Source organism: Trachypithecus francoisi, unplaced genomic scaffold (assembly GCF_009764315.1).
Source record: "Trachypithecus francoisi isolate TF-2019V2 unplaced genomic scaffold, Tfra_2.0 Lachesis_group3, whole genome shotgun sequence".
Lineage (NCBI taxonomy): Eukaryota > Metazoa > Chordata > Mammalia > Primates > Cercopithecidae > Trachypithecus > Trachypithecus francoisi.
This window is the reverse complement of record NW_022681468.1, coordinates 84,863,644-84,883,953: the sequence shown is the minus strand read 5'-3', so window position 1 is coordinate 84,883,953 and position 20,310 is coordinate 84,863,644. Positions and strand designations below refer to the sequence as shown.

The window sequence follows — 20,310 nt, the reverse complement described above, 5'->3', positions numbered from 1 at the left end:
GACACAGTCTCACTCTGTTGCCCAGGCTGGAGGGCAATGGCACGATTTCAGCTCACTGCGGCCTCTGCCTCCTGGGTTCAAGAGATTCTCGTGCCTCAGCCTCCTAAGTAGCTAGGATTACAGGAATGTGCCACCATGCCCGGTTAATTTCTGTATTTTTAGTAGAGATGGGGTTTTGCCATGTCGGCCAGGCTGGTCTTGAGCTCCTGGCCTCAAGTCATCTGCCCACCTCGGCCTCCCAAAATGCTGATATTACAGGCGTGAACGAACCACTGCACCTGGCCCATTTTTTCTTAGGAAGTTCTTAGAGAAAATATGCTAAACAAAAAACAAAGCAGAGGCTCTTGGGATATAGGGGACCCAATACTAGAAAGTCCTGAGGTTCAACAGGCCTAAAGAGTAACCTGTACAGATGGAGCAGGATAATGTGGGGGGTAGAAGTAGGGAGTGAGGTTGCTTAAAAAGAAACAGAGTAAAATCCGATGAGTGTGAGAAATTTGGAATAAAAGATTGGTAATACTATGATAGACCTGTTGGAGAAAATTAAGGCTAGGGAGATTTTTTTTTAAAGGAGAAAAACTGAGGAAATCATTAATGCCAGGAAAAATAAAAAACTGTAAAAAAAAAAAAAAAAAAAAAGAAAGTCAATCATACTTTTTTTTTTTATTTTTTTATTTTTTTGAGATGGAGTCTCGCTCTGTCGCCCAGGCTGGAGTGCAGTGGCCGGATCTCGGCTCACTGCAAGCTCCGCCTCCCGGGTTCACACCATTCTCCTGCCTCAGCCTCCCGAGTAGCTGGGACTACAGGCACCGCCACCTCGCCCGGCTAGTTTTTTTTTGTATTTTTTAGTAGAGACGGGGTTTCACCGTGTTAGCCAGGATGGTCTCGATCTCCTGACCTCGTGATCCGCCCGTCTCGGCCTCCCAAAGTGCTGGGATTACAGGCTTGAGCCACCGCGCCCGGCCAAATCATACTTTATTACTTCACCCAGCAATGAAAACATTTATATGAACATAAACAATGTAAATAGTAACTACTGATTTTACTAAAACTTGTGGGGAAAAGTTATTAAGAAGGACTGATGTGTGATAAAGCAAGTATAACAAAATGTTAACTGTGTGGGTGGTGGGTATATAGGGTGTACTTAAAACTCAACTTGTCTGTCTTTAAAATTTTTCGTATCAATGTGTCAGGAGAAAAATGTTAAGGTATTAGGAGACAGGGAAGTTGGAATGAGTGTGATGATACAAAGAAGTTAAATTCAGATCTACTATAAGTTAATAACGGTTAAAAATCCACAAATCAAGAAACAGTAGTATACACAGATATTATTTAGAAATATGAAAGAAACAAAAAACTCTAAGTGGTTGCCTCTGGGACAGGTGACTTTTTGTTTTAAGGCTTTTATTAGAACTATGATTTTTAAAAAACTGTATTACTGATTAAAATAATTTTTAAAGTGAGAGTTAAATAAAATATAAAACAGATGGCAAAGAATCTGCAAAAATTGTGAAGGTGGTATCTGGATGACAAAAGTTGGAGAAATAGAGCAGCAGAAGAACAATTATCTTCCTTTGAACCAAATGGGATACTGCCTTAAAAAAAGAAAATATTTTTGCAGTCTGGTTATAGCTAAATACCCATATAATCAGTTACCACTGTTCACTGAGTGACTACTACATGCCAGGCACTGTAGTTGTTAACAGGGATAAAAAGTAAATACAAAAGTAGAGATCTAGGGCTGGGTGTGGAGGCTCACACCTGTAATCCCAACACTTTGGGAGGCTGAGGCGGGTGGATTGCTTGAGGCCAGGAGTTAAGAGACTAGCCTGACCAATATGGTGAAATTCCATCTCTACTAAAAATACAACAATTAGCCGACCATGGTGGCACACACCTGTAATCTCAACTACTCAGGAGGCTGAGACATGAGAATCACTTGAACCCGGGAGGCAGAGGTTGCAGTGAGCTGAGAATGCATCACTGCATTCCAGCCTTGGTGACACAGTGAGACTGTCTCAAAAAAAAAAAAAAAGTAGAGAACTAGATTATAAAAGCTGAGTAAGCAACATTTAAAAAAAAATCTCAATCCATTTGGGCATTTATTTCCATCTAACCCTCTTTACTCAGCATTATTAAAAAGTTTCTTGGCCAGGTGCAGTGACTTTACACCTGTATTCTTGGCACTTTGGGATGCGGAGGTAGGCAGATCGCTTGAACCCATGAGTTTGAGACCAGCCTGGGACAACATGGTGGAACCCTGTCTCCATAAAAAATTAAAAAAAAAAAAAAAAAGCCAACTGTTGTGGCTTGCACCTGTGGTCCTAGCTACTCAGGAGGCTGAGATGGAAGACCACCTGAGGCTGGGTTGGTTGAGGCTGCAGTGAGCCGTTACTGTGCCATGGCAATCCAGCCTCAGCCAGAGTGAAACTCTTAAAAATAAAAACAAAAACAAACAAAAAAACCTCTCTATCCCACTCCAGAGATAAAGGAGCTGTTAAGAGGTGAGTGTGAGTGAAAGTAATCCTCCGCGGGACTGAAATAACAGGAAATGCCTATACAGCTAGCTCTCCTTATCTGTGGATTCAACTGTGTACTGAAAATTAAAATGGCCAAACATTTTTCTATGTCATTACCCCCTAAAAACTAAGTATAACTATTATTTACACAGCACTTACACTGTATTAGGTATTAAAGCAATCTAGAAATCAAAAATAATGAGAGGATATACATCGACTATGCAAATATGATGCCATTTTGTATCAGGGACTTGAGCATCCTTTGATTTAGGTATCTAGGTATGCCCTGGAACCAATCCCCAACAGATACTGATGGAAGACTGAATTTTTTTTTTTAAACTGGGCTCTCACTATGTTGCCCAGGCTGGTCTTCAACTCCTGGACTCAAGTAATCCTTCCACCTCAGCCTCTGGAGTAGCTGGGATTATACAGGTATAAGCTACTATGTATTTTTTAAAATCCTTCCTGAGCCACAGAAGATAGCTGTTGAATCTTAAGAGAACAACCCAGAACAAGAAACTAAGCTACCATAAAAATGTGCAAAGAGCCAGAAAGCTCCACTCAAGAGAAGCAATGACACTTTAATTCATTAGCTTCTTCAAAAGCACAAAGTTTCTTTGGGGTCAGTCTTCCACCACCCCAATCCTGACCGTTGGTGTAGGCTCACATGAATGTGAGTATTCCTTCTGAAAACAAATCTTTTTGACATTTTATGGAATTCTTCGAGATAAAAGGCAGGTGAATGAAGTCAAGGTCCACTCATAGCAGAATGTCCCAACAGGTAGGTCTCAAATGATAAACAGATATGCCTGGAAATTGTGCCCCTCAGTCCTCAAAGCAGCTGGAACCCTAGGATGGTAGATAACCTCTTTTGTTTCTCCCAATGAGCAGCACTAATCATATTACTTGGTTAAAAATAATCATAATCATGAAAAGGCTGGCAATCTCTGAATAAGGATCTAGCAAGCATAAGAGGACAAAGAAGCATGCAGCCCATTTCCATGATCCACCACTACCACTTGGGATATTCTAATAATACAGAGAAAGTGCTGCAAATCCTTTCTGTTCTTAGCAGCTCTCACTTAAAAAATAAGAGGCAAGACTGGATCTAGACTCAAACCTCCAGGAGTCATAAAACAGTAGTATGTGCTAGTCACTGTGAAAGGTCTCCTGTTGATTTCTGACTAACTCCATTTTCCCATCTCTAAAATGACATGATTTACTTAGATACAAGGCTTAATACTTTTGAAATTTCTATTCAGTTAAAAGTACATGATAACTGCAATTGTTTTTAGGACGTAAGTTATGAAAGTTATAATTAATAAATAGTATATTTTATTTGCAATAGCCTCAAAATAGGTACCTAACTGAAAATTAACTTGCAGATAGGTAAGGTTAGTTCCTACTCTTATTTTTAAAAAAGGAAAGAAAAAGGTTAGTAGCTTATCAGTTCTTCACAATCCTGTGTACTTGTATTTGGAGTGCTGGAACTACTACCAGGTTCAACCACTACAGCTTTTAAGAGCTTATAATCAAGAGTACTTAAAATTAAAAAGTGGGTGTGGAGCCCAAATCATTTTTTAGTTAATTTTAGTCACAACTGAGTGTTTTTTTTTTCTTCCCCAGATGGAAGCTGAAAGCAAAAGGCTTGGGATTTCTCTCTTTATTTATTTATTTATTTATTTATTTATTAATTAAAGACGGGGTCTCATCCAGGGTGGAGTGCAGTCACGCGATGACAGCTCACTGCAGCCTCAAACTCCTGGGCTCACGGAATCCTTCCACCTCAGCATCCCAAGTAGCTGGGACTACAGGAACACGCCACCACACCTGGCTAATTTATTTGCTGCTTCTTTTTTTGTAGAGACGGCGGCCTCATTATCTTGCCCAGGCTGGTCTTCAACTCCTGGCCTAGTGCTGGGATTACAGGCATGAGCCACGGTGCCCAGTCAGGATTGGAATTTTTAACATTAACTTCAATTTACTCTATTTCAATCCCAGTTTTCTCATTAAAAAAGAAAAGGTGTAAAAGAGAAAAAAGTTATACAACACACCTATATATCCCACTATCTTTCTGCTATATCCAAGAGGATAAACAACCAGCTTTAACCCAGGAAACTACTATCTCTAATTAAGTATATCAGAATGGAAGCACTGTAGGCTGAAAAGACTGCATACACAAAGAACTTCTACAGGTGGGTTCTGGACACATTAACACAAAAGCAGTCTTTTGTGTTAATAAAAAGTCTTATTCAAGTAAGTTTTTCATCCACAGGTTTTGTTAACTGGTACTTTTTTTTTTTTTTTTTTTTGAGACGGAGTCTCGCTCTGTCGCCCGGGCTGGAGTGCAGTAGCCGGATCTCAGCTCACTGCAAGCTCCGCCTCCCGGGTTTACGCCATTCTCCTGCCTCAGCCTCCCGAGCAGCTGGGACTACAGGCGCCAGCCACCTCGCCCGGCTAGCTTTTTGTATTTTTTAGTAGAGACGGGGTTTCACCATATTAGCCAGGATGGTCTCGATCTCCTGACCTCGTGATCCGCCCATCTCGGCCTCCCAAAGTGCTGGGATTACAGGCTTGAGCCACCGCGCCCGGCCTAACTGGTACATTTTTACACAGACTTGGCGCATAACTTTATTTACACCATCAGTGTCATATCAATGTCTAACATTCTCCCAAGATGATGTCATTAAGGTAGTAAGAGGACCAAGATAAAGTTCAGTGATTTTTGAGAAACAAAAAAAACGGTGGGTGGGAAATAACTTTCATGGATTTACAGACCATTATTTTATATTAGGTTTGCCAACCTGTCTTCAGGCCACAGTTAATTTGCAATGAAAGGGAATTTAGAGCTACAGATTAGTTTTCATGAATGGTATAGAGAGAATGAAATGATTTGATGAATCTGAATCACTGAAACTAGAAACAATTTTCGATCAAAGGTTTATAGTTTCAGGGTTTATGGGTAGAAGAGAGGGTTTCGGATTTTTAGTACTTACTGATCATTAGAAAGTATCAAGGTTTTAAAATGTTTTTCTAACATAGATTATGTTCAAATAATAATATGACACTGAGAGAAGGTGCAAAAAATCATTTGGTAGAAATTAATCAAAAAATTTTAAAAAATAAAATGTTCAGCATTCATCTAGCATTTAGTTCTTATTTTTGCTTTTCATAAAATGCAACAGAATCAATTTTATTTTCAATTATTTAATGTATTTAGCCTCAAAAGATGAAACATGCACGGGCACCTTTAATATGAATGGCAAGGAAACCACCAATTTTAATGGCTTGGTTTTAGTAGATGATCAGTTTGAAAGATAATATTTACAATGCTGAAATAAGAACTGATCATTTTTCTTAAAACGTTTTTCAGGTTAAAAAAAATCTTTAGTAGTTGTATCTTCCCTTGATGACAGGGTTCAGGGGCAAGACTTAAGCTAGCCAACTCACACTACATCACAGAATGCAACCAAATATTTGCTCAACTAGTAAGTTAACATCATAAAAATAAGTTTTAACTGTGGACGATTTTAAAGCAGCAAAACTGCCGAATCTTTAAAAAACTGGGAACTGCCACAGCTCTTTTAATGAACACGTGCCCCGGATACGCTAGCAAGGAACTAATAAGGTTTTAGGCATCGTTTTGTTTTGTTTTGGTATTACTAACGTCTGCAGGCTTTCAGCGTTAGGTCTCTCTCTGTAACCCATAGCAGGGCCTAGAACATGAGGCGGTTGCGCGTGAGCAGTATTTCTTTTTTTAACTCCAGGAAATGCCCCGCAAACGATAACGCTAAGAGCCCGATTGACATCCTTCTTGCCCTTCCATCTCTTCTTTACGAAGACGGTTATAACCCTGGCGGGACCAGGGGTGGAATATTGTGGTTTTGGAGGGACAGAGCGAATGCGTGGGTGCGTGAGAACACGGCAGGAAGGGGCAACAAGACGTGACCACTGAGCAGGAGGGAAGGATGTTGCCTCTTCTAGGGCGGGAAGAGACTGCGAGAGGTGCTGTTATGCATGACCAAGGCTGGCACGCGGGGAAGATGGTGATGGCCGCAGGACAGGGTGAATGCGAGGGATTCCCTGTTAAGGGGCAGCGTTCGTGGCCGCCTCCGGTGAACGATTCGGGAGCAACGAAAAGGGTGAGGCACTGAACCCGGGAATTCCTGACCGAAAGAGAAAAAAGGGCGCCGAGAAACAGGGTTATTATGGGATGGCTGAAGGGGCTCCCTAGGAAAAATTACAGGATCTTCCTCACCCGCCAATTGCTGTACAGTCTCTTCACTCGCCGATAATAAGCGTCTTTGTCCAGAGTCACAGCCATAGCCCCAGACGCCGCTTCTCCTCGGGTTCCGAGAATCACGCGAGGTCCCGGCTCCGCCACCCGCTCTCGGCCCAGGAATCCCGCACTCTCCCAATGACCCGGAAGTATCGACCTCAAAGATGCCCTTTCCGCTTCCGGGTCCCGACAGCGTTAGGGATTTCTTTTTTTTTTCTCCCCCAATCCTCTTTCGGATGGGCGGGGGAAAGAGAGAAAGAAAAACGGGGGAAAATCAACAAAATGTGCGAGGCAAAGAGTCGATTTTCGCGGGGTTTTCTTGTCAACTTCGCCACTGCCGCACGCGAATCGACGTCGTCACGTGACGCTCTGCCCCCGCCCTTAACTCTTAGCCCAGCCGCGGTTTCCAGGACCTCAAGACTTTTTGCCGAGGCGGCAGCCACTAGGCAAAGCGAAGGGGGTGGTGCCTGCACCGCCCCACAAGAGCTGCCGCGCGCGGGTGTAATAGCTCCACCCCATCTGCAAAGGAAGGGGAGCGGAAAGAGCGGGATCTAGCGTGGGATAAAAGTGGTAATACTACAGTGTAACTGGGCATGCGCCCCTCCTGGAAATGATGGGAATGCGAAAGCCTTTAACTGCTCCAGAGCTGGAGGGATCCTCGGTGCCAGGATGCTGGGTCAAGCCGCGGGGACAGAGAACTCATACCCAGGGAAATGGAGCCCAGCCTCGCGATAAACTACGACCCAAGCTATGGGGAGGAACCTAGCTTTCGAAAGGAAAATAATATGTCCAAGCTGTAACTGAGCAGTGGGATGGTATAAGTCAGAGGAAACAAATGACTTGAGGGGCTCCACAAACTTTTAGTTCCTTCCCACAACCCCAACGCCTGAGCCAGTTGTGGCAGCATCCTTCCAGTGAGCCAGTCCCCTTACTGCAGTTCATGAAAACTGACACTATTCTAGGGCTTGCCCCAAATAACCGTTACTTCAGTTAATTAGAAACAAAATGTAAATGGTTCCCGATGACATTCTTGCTCCCTGTCTCTTCTAAAAACTGGGAGTTTGAATCCACAAGTTTGCCTACCTAGCATTTACCTTAAATAATTCCCTTGCCTTTAGCCAGCTGGACAGTCTACATTTATATATATACCCTTTAGAGGAGTACAGATGACTTGTCTGCTCTATCCAAGGTAACTTAGTATGAATAGTATTGAACTTAAGGAAAGTGGTGCTGAAATTACCCACTATGAACAACTCAAAATCAATGCTCACATTGGGTTTGAGCAAATATAGAACCAAGGAAGAGTGGAAAAGGATTAACTTAAATTTATTAATGCCAAGGGGAAGGAAGGTAACAGTTCCTGACCCTCCAGCTGTATCCACAGTTTGGCCAGGAACAGGCTCTGCCAGAGGCTAGGGCCAGCGCTACATAGTCTGTGGTTAATGGAGGTCACTAGGGAGGGGTGAGCGCACCAGCTGCTCTAGTCTCCTTTCCTTCCCCAGAAATGAGGAAGTGGTCATGTATTATTTTAGGAGTTCCCCTGCCCACCCAATCCTCTCATAATTGGGAGCAATCAGGTACATTTTTTTTTTTTTCCTTTTCACCTCCTGGAGTCCTGGACTTCCCCACATCTCCCCTGCCCCTCCCACATTTCCATAGTCCAAGGGCCAGAGTAAATGAAAAATACAGCAGCCGCCCAAGCAATGGGGCCCATGCTGGGGCTTCAGTCATCAGCATCTTCACTGGAGTCTGAGTTAGCTGGCATCATAGGATCATCAATGAGTGAGAAGTCCCTTTCTGAGCTATCATAGCCCTGAGATAAATCATCATCATCTTCTTCATCCTCATCGTCATCCTCCTCAGGTTGCAGTGGTGGCAACCGCAAGGTAGTACCAGAGGCGGTAGTCGCTGGTGAAGAGGGGTAGCCAGGGGCTCTCAAGCCTGGATGGTGATGGTGGTGATGGTGGGGGTGGGGGTGGTGGTGGTGGTGGTGATGAAGCATGGTGCTGGAGTCTACATGAGGGGATGATGCTGCACCACCCATCACAAATGGCATAAAAGGCAAAGATGCAGAAGTGGCACTGCTGTGACCCAAAGATGACACAGACTGTAGGCCACTACTGCTGTGTTGGAACGTGTTATGCAGAGATAGAGACCCAGTGCTTCCACCCTGCATGAGGGCCATCATCTTAGAAAGGTCTGGTCGCATCCTACGGGCCCGCTTCTTGCTGCTCTCTGGTGCAATAGGCCCTGGCAAAACCCGGTTGAACACTGTTTCAGTGTGATGACCCTAGGAGGAGAGAATAGAAGATAATAAAAAAGAAAGAATGGGGAAAAAAGAAAAGAAACCAAAGCCAACGGAGTCCTAGCTTACAATGCTTTTTTACTGAATGTACCTTAGAAGAGGCAAAACAAGCATAGCCATACTAGGCTTGATTGGTGGTAATCGGAAGGAGGAAATGCTGGACTTAGCTGGTTGAAACATTCTGATACTGAAGTTAACATCAATGATTTCATACTGAAACTCATATTAACCAGCTTTTGCTTTTTTCCCCCATGACTATATTGTATCTTCAGTCAACCATTTCACAAATGCTTACCTTTGTTAAGAAGGGGTGTGGGTAAGACAATGAATGAATTAGTAAATGCACAGTAAAAAAAAACACTTAAATATCTCCTGATGGCAAGTTGTTCACCTGTTCTTACTATGTGAAGTGTAGCACAACTATATTGACATTTACAATAATATCCTCTATTAGCACATCAAAGCAGGGTAAATTCAAGACAGGTCAGATAAAGACTTCTACATGTCTAGAACACCAAAAAAACTGTCAGAAACTCCTCACCAAATTTAGTAAAATAATTTTTGTTCCACATTGATAAAAAACATGTATCTGAATTTTAAGTGGCTTCTTCTAGATGTTCTGACTAAAAATTCTGATTAAGTTCATTGAAGCTAGAAGTTATTCCTGCAGGTCCCAGGAATAACATAGTGCTAGATTCACTGTCAATTCTGTATTAAGAATTCTGGGCCGGGTGTGGTGGCTCATGCCTGTAATCCCAGCACTTTGGGAGGCTGAGGCAGGCAGATCACTTGAGGTTAGGAGTTCAAGACCACCCTGGCCAACATGGCAAAACTCTGTCTCTACTAAAAATATCAAAATTAGCCGAGTGGCAGCCAGGCATGGTGGCTCACTCCTGTAATCCTAGCACTTTGGGAGGCTGAAGCAGGCAGATCACCTGAGGTCGGGAGTTTGAGACCAGCCTGACCAACATGGAGAAACTCCATCTCTACTAAAAATACAAAAAATTAGCTGGGTATGGTGCCACATGCCTGTAATCCCAGCTACTGGGGAAGCTGAGGCAGGAAAATTGCTTGAACCCAGGAGGCAGATATCACGGTGAGCCGAGATCGTGCCATTGTACTCCAGCCTGGGCAACAAGAGCGAAACTCTGTCTCAAAAAAAAAAAAAAAAATTAGCTGGGTGTGGTGGTGCATGGCTACAATCCCAGTTACTCAGAGGCTGAGGCAGGAGAATCGCTTAAACCCAGGAGGCAGAGGTTGCAGTGAGCTGAGATCATGCCACTGCACTCCAGCCTGGGTAACAGCACGAGACTCTGTCTCAAAACAAAAATAAATAAATAAAAAAATTCTGTACTAGTCATATTAGGATTTTCTGTGATTTTCTATGATATTTCTTAAGAGTTTCAATTGACTATAAGGGAGTAGCAGAAGTACTTGAGGTAAAAATAGGTAACAGTGAAGGAAAAGCCCTTCTTACAGGCTGCTCTATAATGTTAAATTGAAGACAGAGATGGCATTAGCCTTCTAGCCACCAGCCTTTCCCATGTCAACCATTCTATTTATTGCACTCTTGTTCTCATCAAGGCTAACAGGGAAAACTGAAACATTCTTCCATGGTAACACTTCCATCAATATAAAAATAAGCCTCATAAATCTACATATATTTTGCGTTTCAAACTTGTTAAATGCAAAATATTGATAGTTTACTTTAAAATTAATTTTGTTAAAAGATATTCCATGTGGTTACACAGACACATAAATATATGTGTATGCACATAGCCTTCCATATCCATGGATTCAACCATCTGTGGATTGAAAATATTTGAAAACAACAAAAAACTAAAAAATAAAAAGAGAAAATAATACAAATTTTAAAGCAATACAGTGTAACAACTATTTACATAGCATTTATATTGTGTTAGGTATTATAAGTAATCAAGAGATTAAAGTGTATCAGAGGAAGTGTGTAGGTTACATGGAAATATTACATGATTTTATTTTATTTTTATTTATTTATTTATTTATTTATTTTTTTGAGACAGGGTCTCACACTCTATTGCCCAGGCTGGAGTGCAGTGGCATCATCATGGTTCACTGCAGCCTCAGCCTCTGGGCTCAAGTGATCCTCCTGCCTCAGCTCCCCCATAGCTGAGACTACAGGATTGCACCACCAGGCCCAGCTAATTTTTTTTATTTTTTGTAGAGATAAGGTCCCAGTGGGGTCCCCAGGCTGGTCTTGAATTCCTGGGTACAAGTGATCCTCTTGCCTCAGCGTCCCAAAGTGCTGGGATTACAGGTAAGAGCCACCACACCTGCCCCTACACCATTTTATATATAAAGGACTTCAGCATCCACGGATTCTGGTATCTGCGGGGGTCCAGGAACCAATCCCTCACAGATACCGAGGGATGACTATATGTGTATAAAGATTTCTGTAGAAGATCAAATGGGGGAATGATTAGATAAGGCAAGTGCTAATCCATTTTAAATGACTCTACCAAACAATGATTTATGTATGCTTTAAAAATACAACTATTGACCAGGCGCTGTGGCTCATGTCTGTAATCCCAACACTTTGGGAGGCTAAGGCGGATCACAAGGTCAGTAGTTCGAGACCAGCCTGACCAACATGGTGAAACCCCCGTCTCTACTAAAAATACAAAAATTAGCTGGGCGTGGTGGCATGCACCTGTAATCCCAGCTACTTGGGAGGCTGAGGCAGGAGAATCACTTGAACCTGGGAGGTGGAGGTTACAGTGAGCTGAGATCAGTCCATTACACTCCGCCTGGGCAACAGGGCGAGACTCCGTCTCAAAGAAAAAAAAAATTACAACTATTGACCAGACACAGTGGCTCATGCCTGTAATCCCAGTACTTTGGGAGGCTGAGGCAGGTGGATCACCTGAGGTTGGGAGTTTGAGAAGAGTCTGGCCAACATGGCAAACCTTCTTTCTATTAAAAATACAAAAATTAGCTGGGCATGGTAGCATGCACCAGTGGTCCCAGCTACTCGGGAGGCTGAGGCAAGAGAATGACTTGAACTGGGGATGCAGAAGTTGCCATGAGCTGAGATTGTGCCATTGCACTCCAACCTGGGCAACAGGGCAAGACTCTGTCTCAAAAAAATAAAAAATTAAAAAAAATACAACTATTGCAGAAAGTAAGGTAAGCATAGCCAAGAAAAACTTTTGCAGTTGTAATTTGGTGGAAAGAAGAAACTATGGGTACTTAATCCACCAAATGGCCTATTATCCATCATAAAAGTATAAGTAAATTTGAAAATATAGAATAACTTAATGGCCAAATTTATTATTATGAATTATAAAACATAGTTTCCTCTGCTTTTTCCATTACTGACATATTATTAGTGATTCTCAACCTTTCATATATTGGGAAATCTCATGACTATTTTCCTTAGTAGACCTGTCCAAACACTTCTAAAATATATAGAATTAGAAAACTTAAGGCCGGGTGCAGTGGCTCAAGCCTGTAATCCCAACACTTTGGGAGGCCGAGGTGGGTGGATCACGAGGTCAGGAGTTCAAGACCAGCGTGGCCAAGATGGTGAAACCCCCATCTCTACTAAAAATACAAAAATTAGCCAGGTGCAGTGGCAGGTGCCTGTAATCCCAGCTACTCAGGAGGCTAACGCAGGAGAATGCTTGAACCGAAGACTGCACCCGAGATTGCACCACTGCAGTCCAGCCTGGGTGACAGCAGAGTGAGACTCTGTCTCAAAACAAAAACAAAAAACAAAAAAACTGGTTTCCTTATTGGTGAACTCAAGATAATTTTTCACAAAAACATACATAGGAAAAAAGATAAATAACATTAGTCACAATCATCATTGAAAGCCTTTAATGTCACATCTAGTGTGGGAACAGAGTAGTAATGCTGCAATTTCTCTCACCTTTTTCCCATTTCTAGAGTTAGCTGTCTGTACTGGTTCCATTCCCAAACAGTTCAATTCTGCCTTATTATTTTTTTTACATCTTTGCCACTTCTGTTTTCTGCGATCTTCCATATACTGCAATAGAAAAAAGTCAGTTATCTTACAGGAATAGAAATTTTCTCTGGAGTAATTATTAAAGTTCTAGTGTCTTTTGTTTGATAATAAATGCTTATTACATAGATAAAGGATTAATCCTAGTGGAAAACTGCCATTAAGTGGGATCTCTCCAAAAAATATTAGATGGTTTATATAATAGTTCGATAGTAAATATTTGCCTAGCACTTAAGGTACTTCAACATTATTTTATTTTGGGCATCACAATTGTGAGGTTGGAAGACTGGGTATTACTAATTATTACCCTTATCTTGCAGATACAGAAATGATGATATAGTATGTCATACTTTCTCTTTCTCATGCAGCTTAAATACCGAAGGAATGACTTTAAATCTTGCTGGATGGGACTGCCACTCACCGCTAGAAATCGGGGATCAACAGCAAACTCTGGATGACCCTGTAACCACATCTCCAGTTCAGCCCGGCGAGGGGCATCCTCACCCACCAGCAAAGTACCATCCACCTTATTGATGACGGGGATCCGGGTCTCCAGGTCCACATCAAGGTGATTAGGCTCTTCCATGCACTCCACCTCCAGCTGCAAACCCAGAATCCACCCCCATGAGCACATACTCTTCTTTGGGGGAGGGAGGGAGGGGGAGCAGAGCCAATGGTAGTCATGAAATGACTCTAGTGTTTTCCATTCCCTCAATCCCACTGCCTTCATCAATTATTGGGAATAAAAAGACAATCTAATCATCAGGTTAAAGACTTTCTCTACCACCCACCTCTACCAGCTTCTTTCTGTTCCCCTTCTTCTTATGAAACAGTGGATGTCCATCTCCCATTACTCCATTCGCCATCAACTTGTGCTTCTGGAATGTTAACTTCAATCCTTCCTCCTAGGAAGACAAGCCACCCACTCAAGACATCATATGGTACATGTTTTTGAAAGTAAAGATTAAGCTTTGAGGGATGTGGGCTATAAATCATCCTCTTGCCCAGCGATGGTGAGAAGGAAGGCCATCTGACTAAAGGGTAAAATTAGAAATACAAGAAAACATATACACTTTTTCCTTAGAAAGATTTCACTTCTTCACCTAGTGCCCCTCAGCATTTACGAGAAAGAGTTTATTTCAACAACACCCAATGCAGGGTAAAACTCCCTACCTGGTGTCTCCGTATTAGCATGGCAACTCATCACAGGGGCAAAATCCTGCTATTTCTAAACATACTAATTTAAGAAACTTTTTTTTGTTGAATATTAATAGAAATAATAATCAATAGGGTTCAATAAGGAAAACAACCAGGAAAAATGACTCTTCCTAAATAGATCTTTGTAAGCTCTGTGTTCTCATTTTTAAAATCAGCTAACCAAATGAGTTTAGTAACCTATTAGTAAAATTAGTTACAGCAAGGATTCCAGCCTCCTTCCCCACTTCCCAATGCCCATATGCTGAGCTTACATCTTTGATTTGAACTGTAAACTCCTTTTCATCGATGCCTCGGCGAAGTTTGGTGAACTGGGCTGCTGCTGTGGTGACTGCGGATGCTTCCTCCTCTGCCATGGAAGCTGCACTACTACTTCGTGGTGTGGGGACTGGAGAGTCACCATATTCTCCAGGAGTCAATGAGGGACTGTCTAGCAAGTGGTTGCCTGGCCCCAGAATTCCTCCTGTTACCATTTCCTGGCTCCTACGGCTAGAAGGCCACTTCCCTGAGAGTACGGCCTGGCAGACGAGGTCAATACGGTTTATCAGGACACGATCCTGAATGGGGAAAGAAAGAAATACCATTTTAAGAGTCTGAGTACTAGCTGTGTGATCCTGTGATACTCAATAGCGCCATCACTACCAGGATGGGTAAAAATCATAAGGCAGAAAGGAGGAAGTTAATACTATTAAGATTCCTAAGTTGACTGGGAAGTTTCCTGGAAAAAAAAAAAAAAATGCAGCAATAAACACAATTTTAAAAAACCAGAACTGGGCTGGGCACGGTGGCTCAAGCCTGTAATCCCAGCACTTTGGGAGGCCGAGACGGGTGGATCACGAGGTCAGGAGATCGAGACCATCCTGGCTAACTTGGTGAAACCCCGTCTCTACTAAAAAATACAAAAAGCTAGCTGGGCGAGGTGGCGGGCACCTGTAGTCCCAGCTACTCGGGAGGCTGAGGCAGGAGAATGGTGTAAACCCAGGAGGCGGAGCTTGCAGTGAGCTGAGATCTGGCCACTGTACTCTAGCCCGGACCACAGAGCGAGACTCTATCTCAAAAAAAAAAAAAAAACAAAAAACAACAAAAAAAAACAGAACCATATGTTCCTTGTTCCCTGGATATAATGTTACACTGTATTTCTGGACTCTACATGTCCAGGGATGAGGCTGTTTGTTACCTTGGGCCACTCAGAGGCTCTTTGTCTTTCTTGCAGTAGCAGAAGCTCAGGGGTCATTTGTTCTCCATCTTCATTTGGGAACCCATCTTGAGACATAGTGAGGGACAGGAGACTCTCTTCATCATAGAGCTTTGAGCGGGACTGGTCAGCTGGTAAGAGATTCCATAGAATGTGTGAGAAAAGATGGAAGAATAATGCCATATGGTAATGGTATTATATGGGCTTTGAATAAAGGCCCAAGGAATAACAGGTCTTTTTTAACATTTTATCAAATCAAAATAAAAATCTCTCTCAAGACAATGCATTTAGAAAAGGAAAAGAGAAGAGGGGGGAAACAAGGAAGAGGGCCAACAGCCTGTCGCATGCACTCACTTAGCTTCTCTTCCTTCTCGTCCTCACTCTCATCAGTGCTGGAGCTGGAGCTGGATGAGGATGAGGAAGAAGAAGATGATGGTGACAGCTTGCTCAAGTCCAGCTCAGAGTCTGAATCATCCTCATCCTCCAGTTTGACTGGTGGAACACTCCGAGAAACCAGAGGGGTAGTATCAGAGGGGGCTACTCGCATCTCATAGTCTTGTGGGGTTGGTCGGCTCCTGGCCACCAACTCATGCTCTAGCTTTAAAGTCAGACTCTCCAGACTGGGGACCTGGGCAGCCGTCTCCTCGGGTGACTTTTCAACAGGAGCATCTGGACGCAGGGGCAATGGTGAGGCAGTGCGTGAGGTATACTGCTGGTGCAGCAGTGGAGTAGAGCAGCGTGACAAGGATGGAGCTGGTGCTCCTGCTTGATGGTTCTGCATATAATTCATACGGGCAGCCAGAAAAGAGAAGTCTGGGTCCTGCATGATGTTGCAGTCTGTTTGGCTCACCCCATGGCGGGCTGCCCCTCGTAGAAGCTCCCCATCATGCCGAATAGGCTCCCACCATTTGGGCAATTCAGGACCAGGAGGCTGACACAATGCCAGTCGATCTTCCAAAAGGGGGTGGCATAAAACTTGTTCCCGTAAGCGCCGAAGCAATTCTATACGGTAAAGAGTCCGTGAGGCCCTCTCCTCAGTGATGGGCTCAATGAACAGATTAGGGTCTGGGGGTTCTGCAAGAGACAGGAGTAGAAGAAGAAATTAACAGAGTTGCTTCTGTTGGCATCCATCCCCACCCACTCTGCAATCCTGCTTACCATCTCCAGCTGCTGGGGGAAGGCGGCATACTTGGCGGCACATGGCCACAAAGCCATGGAAGTACTTGGTAAGGCTTTCATCTGTTTTTTTGTCTAGTCGAGCAAAAGTGCGGAAGCGATCCCAATGGAACTGCATGGTGTCAGGGTCATATTCCACACCAAACGTAGACACCACTCGATAAAAATCTGTTTGTTCACGCCTTGTCCATCTACAAAAGGAAAAGTAGGGCAACAATAATCAGAAGAACACAAGAAAACTGGTTATTTTTTAATGTGTTTTAGAATATCTGAAAACACAAAAATTGAAAGTAGATGCAAAAAAAGAAAAAAAAAAAAAAAGCCCAGAAGAAGCAGTGAGAGGTACTCTGTACCGAGTAAGAATTACAGAGCCAAGGGGGAAAATGGCACAGGCAAATATCAATGAGAATGTCTACACAGGAGGCCTACCTGAGAGTTAATGATTACTGTACACAAGTGAGGTTTTAATTTCTACAGGTTTAACCACCCAAAGCAGAAAAAATGGTCCCTCTGTAGAGAATTCCAAATAAATCCTTCCTGAGATGGCTTTCAGTATAGGGACCATAACTGAAGACACAGATCAGCACAGGTTCCCGGCTGTATTTTACCGTTGTTGTTTCTCCCGCCGTGCAATTTCTTTCAGCTTGAAGGCTGCTTCACAACGCCGCCTCCGCCGGTCCCCACGTTCTGCAGCCTCTATCTTCATCTGTTCTCTCTTGTAGCTGCGCTGATATGCTGTTACTAGGCGCCGAAGTCTAGCTGTTAGGGCAGAGCCTGGAGGCCAGAATAAATGGCCTGGCTGTTGGGTCACCTGGGCTGTGGAAAACAAAGTAGAATGAATAGGAAGTATAGCAAGGGTAGTAGAGGCAATACTAGTATTTTTAACCCACCCAAAGGCAAAGCTCTTAGAAATCCCAGGATAGGACAGAATTCAGTGAATAATGCCCCAACCCACCACCCCACACAGAATTATACTAGTTGACCTAGAAGTTTACCTTCATCTCCATCAATCACTGAGATCTCCTCATCCATCATCATCAAGGGATCACCCTAGAGAAGGAGATCCACCCAATAGGATGGAGTGGGGAGGGAAAGGGGGGGAAGTTGGCACTCTGAAATCACTTTCTTGTGTGTGTCCTTCTACGGCACCAAGGGATCAAGAAAAATTTCTCAAGAAATGTACCCCACAAAAACTTGGTAACAACCAACTAAAAGAACAAGAAAGTAGAACCTGAAAGGTCAGTTCCTATTAATGACTCGAAGATAATAGAAGTCAGGAATTTATTAGTCAAATAATATCCTTCAATGTCCAGCTCCTCCAAAAAGTTATCCCTCATCTCCCCCGACTGGCATTACAATCTTTTCCATTGATACTTTCTATTCTCAAATAGTATAATTCATTTTCCACTTTGTATTATGAATTAACCAATATACTTCAAGATTCAGAGAATGGGAGAAGACTTAAAACTAGTAAGAGAGAAAAGTGAGACTCAAATGAGAATTCCTTACCTCATCATCTTGGTCCTTTGGGGGACCTTGGAGTGGTTTATATTCAGGATCTTCACAATCTTTATCAAAGTCAACCCTAAAATTATGCAAAAAGGCAAAAGAAAATGTTAATAATGTATCTTCTATCACTAAGGGGACCTGGGATGAAGACCTAGCCACACGTGTATCTAGCATGAAATAATCTTTATTAGTATTATTTTTGAGACAGGGTCTCACTCTGTTGCCCAGGCTGGAGTGTCATGGCCCTATCACAGCTCACCGTAGCCTCAACCTCCTGGACTCAAGTGATCCTCCTCCCTCAGCCTCCTGAGTAGCTGGGACTACTGGTGTGCGCCACCACACCCGACTAATTTTTATATTTTTTGTAGAAGTGGGGTTTTGCCATATTGCCCAGGCTCATCTCAAACTCCTGGGCTCAAGTGATTCACACGACTTGGCCTCCCAAAGTGCTGGGATTACAGGAGTGAGCCACCATGCCTAACCTGAGACGGAGTCTCACTCTGTCGTCCAGGCTGGATTCCAGCGGCACAATCTCAGTTCACTGCAACCTATGCCTCCCAAGTTCATGCAATTCTCCTGCCTCAGCCTCCTGAGTAGCTGGGATCAATTTTTGTATTTTTAGTAGAGATGGGGTTTCGCCATGTTGCTCAGGTTGGTCTCAAACCCCTGGGCTCAAGTGATCCCAGCCTGGCCTAGTCCTTATTTTCTTTTATTTTATTCTATTTATTTTTTGAAATGGAATCTTGTTCCATCGCCCAGGCTGGAGTGCAGTAGTGCCATCTCGGCTCACTGCAACCTCTGCTTCCCGGGTTCAAGTGTTTCTCCTGCCTCAGCCTCCCGAGTAGATGGGATTACAGGCATGTGCCACCACTCCTGGCTAATTTTTTTTGTATTTTTAGTAGAGACGGGATTTCACCTTATTGGCCAGGCTGGTCTTGAACTGTTGACCTTGTGATCCACCCACCATGGCCTCCCAAAGGGCTGGGATTACAGGCATGAACCACAGTGCCTGGCTTAGTATTTAATTTCGTGTTCACAGGAATGGCAGGCCAGGTGCAAAACTTTGGGTCAGTCTGGTATAGCATCCAATGGAATAAAAATAATTACAAGAAATTGACAATTACCATTCATAATTGCTTGAATTTGAAACACTTTGATCAACACAGTTCCTTTTTCTTGACAGGACTTTTTATTATGTAATTCTTCCTCCTACCCAACTATTTACTTTTTATTACTTCATTTGAATGGCTCATGCTTTTTTGTTTTTATTACTTTGTTCTTCTGAGCAGACAGGTGGCATAAATGATTTGCAATGAAAAAATAACCCAATTTCCTCTGAGGGTCCTACACTAGGCAAACTGAGGGTATGATCATCAAAGAGAAATCTCTCAAGTCATGATGGAATGGGTAGGTATTCATTAATTAAGCCAACTGTTTCACATGCCCCTCAGATCTTCATGTGAGAAGTTTTGTTAAACTCACTGGCACCCAAACCAGGGCAACACTGCCCTACCTGGTGGCTCAGTATTAGCATGGCAACTCATCATTGGGACATGTATTCAGGCAAAATAAGTACCTTCATGTGTCAGGTACCATTGGGAGATGATAAACCAGGGCTGAAAGTGCCTAAGGCTCTTCCACAGAAGCAACTTATAAGAGCTGCTGGCCGTTATCTTTCAAGAGACCAGTTATCCTCTCAGCTACTGCAGCTGTACAGAAAAGTGTTGTAAACCAAACCAAACAGAACATCAAATAAGCCATTCAGAAGTGACATTCATTTTCACCCTCAGATATATCTTATGGCAACATGTAGTTTATGCAGTTTATGGAGTCCTTTATGCTTGTCCTATTTTTGCTAAGGATCTATCACTTTTGAGTATAATTACAATTAAGAATCCCACTGGGTTCAGTCAAGGCTAGAGTTACCTCACAGCATAAGTTAAGAGTTTTAAAAGAATAAATACTAATGCTTACCCTTCTACTATGTCAGAGAAGTTATCCAACACTCGATGTTCTGCTGCAATTGCTTTGTCATCTGGTCGGCCAGCCTTTTCTAGGAAACATAAGGCTGGGTCTGCCCTCATCGTATTATATTTCTCATAGCCTAGA

General features: G+C 42.9%; 2 protein-coding genes, 1 long non-coding RNA gene and 2 other non-coding genes across 16 annotated transcripts in view; 1 reads left to right on the top strand and 4 right to left on the bottom strand.

Moving 5' to 3' along the window:
- Positions 1–6,929, bottom strand: part of SUPT16H (SPT16 homolog, facilitates chromatin remodeling subunit) — a 35,840-nt gene extending 28,911 nt beyond the window's left edge. The window contains exon 1 of the mRNA XM_033188645.1: positions 6,778–6,929. Coding sequence (XP_033044536.1) covers positions 6,778–6,843 — 66 coding nt within the window. The 5' untranslated portion in view covers positions 6,844–6,929. The remainder of the gene's footprint in view (positions 1–6,777) is intronic.
- On the top strand, positions 5,786–13,871 carry LOC117070052. Its single transcript, XR_004431756.1, has 2 exons — positions 5,786–6,661; positions 13,475–13,871. It is a non-coding gene; the product is annotated as an uncharacterized LOC117070052 (long non-coding RNA).
- CHD8 (chromodomain helicase DNA binding protein 8) overlaps positions 8,107–20,310 on the bottom strand; it is a 69,564-nt gene continuing 57,360 nt past the window's right edge. For 11 of the 12 annotated variants that reach the window (XM_033188634.1, XM_033188637.1, XM_033188639.1 and 8 more), the window contains 12 exons: positions 20,176–20,305; positions 18,202–18,277; positions 17,688–17,742; positions 17,301–17,508; positions 16,675–16,883; positions 15,871–16,590; positions 15,499–15,647; positions 14,576–14,878; positions 13,898–14,011; positions 13,528–13,707; positions 13,014–13,130; positions 8,107–9,088 (listed from right to left, as the gene is read on the bottom strand). In XM_033188634.1, the coding sequence (XP_033044525.1) occupies positions 8,522–9,088; positions 13,014–13,130; positions 13,528–13,707; positions 13,898–14,011; positions 14,576–14,878; positions 15,499–15,647; positions 15,871–16,590; positions 16,675–16,883; positions 17,301–17,508; positions 17,688–17,742; positions 18,202–18,277; positions 20,176–20,305 (2,828 nt within the window). In that variant the 3' untranslated portion in view covers positions 8,107–8,521. The remainder of the gene's footprint in view (positions 9,089–13,013; positions 13,131–13,527; positions 13,708–13,897; positions 14,012–14,575; positions 14,879–15,498; positions 15,648–15,870; positions 16,591–16,674; positions 16,884–17,300; positions 17,509–17,687; positions 17,743–18,201; positions 18,278–20,175; positions 20,306–20,310) is intronic. The other variant, XM_033188640.1, reaches the window with a different exon arrangement.
- LOC117071882 lies at positions 14,215–14,318 on the bottom strand. Its single transcript, XR_004432610.1, has one exon. It is a non-coding gene; the product is annotated as a small nucleolar RNA U6-53/MBII-28 (small nucleolar RNA).
- LOC117071881 lies at positions 19,644–19,753 on the bottom strand. The gene has a single exon (XR_004432609.1). It is a non-coding gene; the product is annotated as a small nucleolar RNA U6-53/MBII-28 (small nucleolar RNA).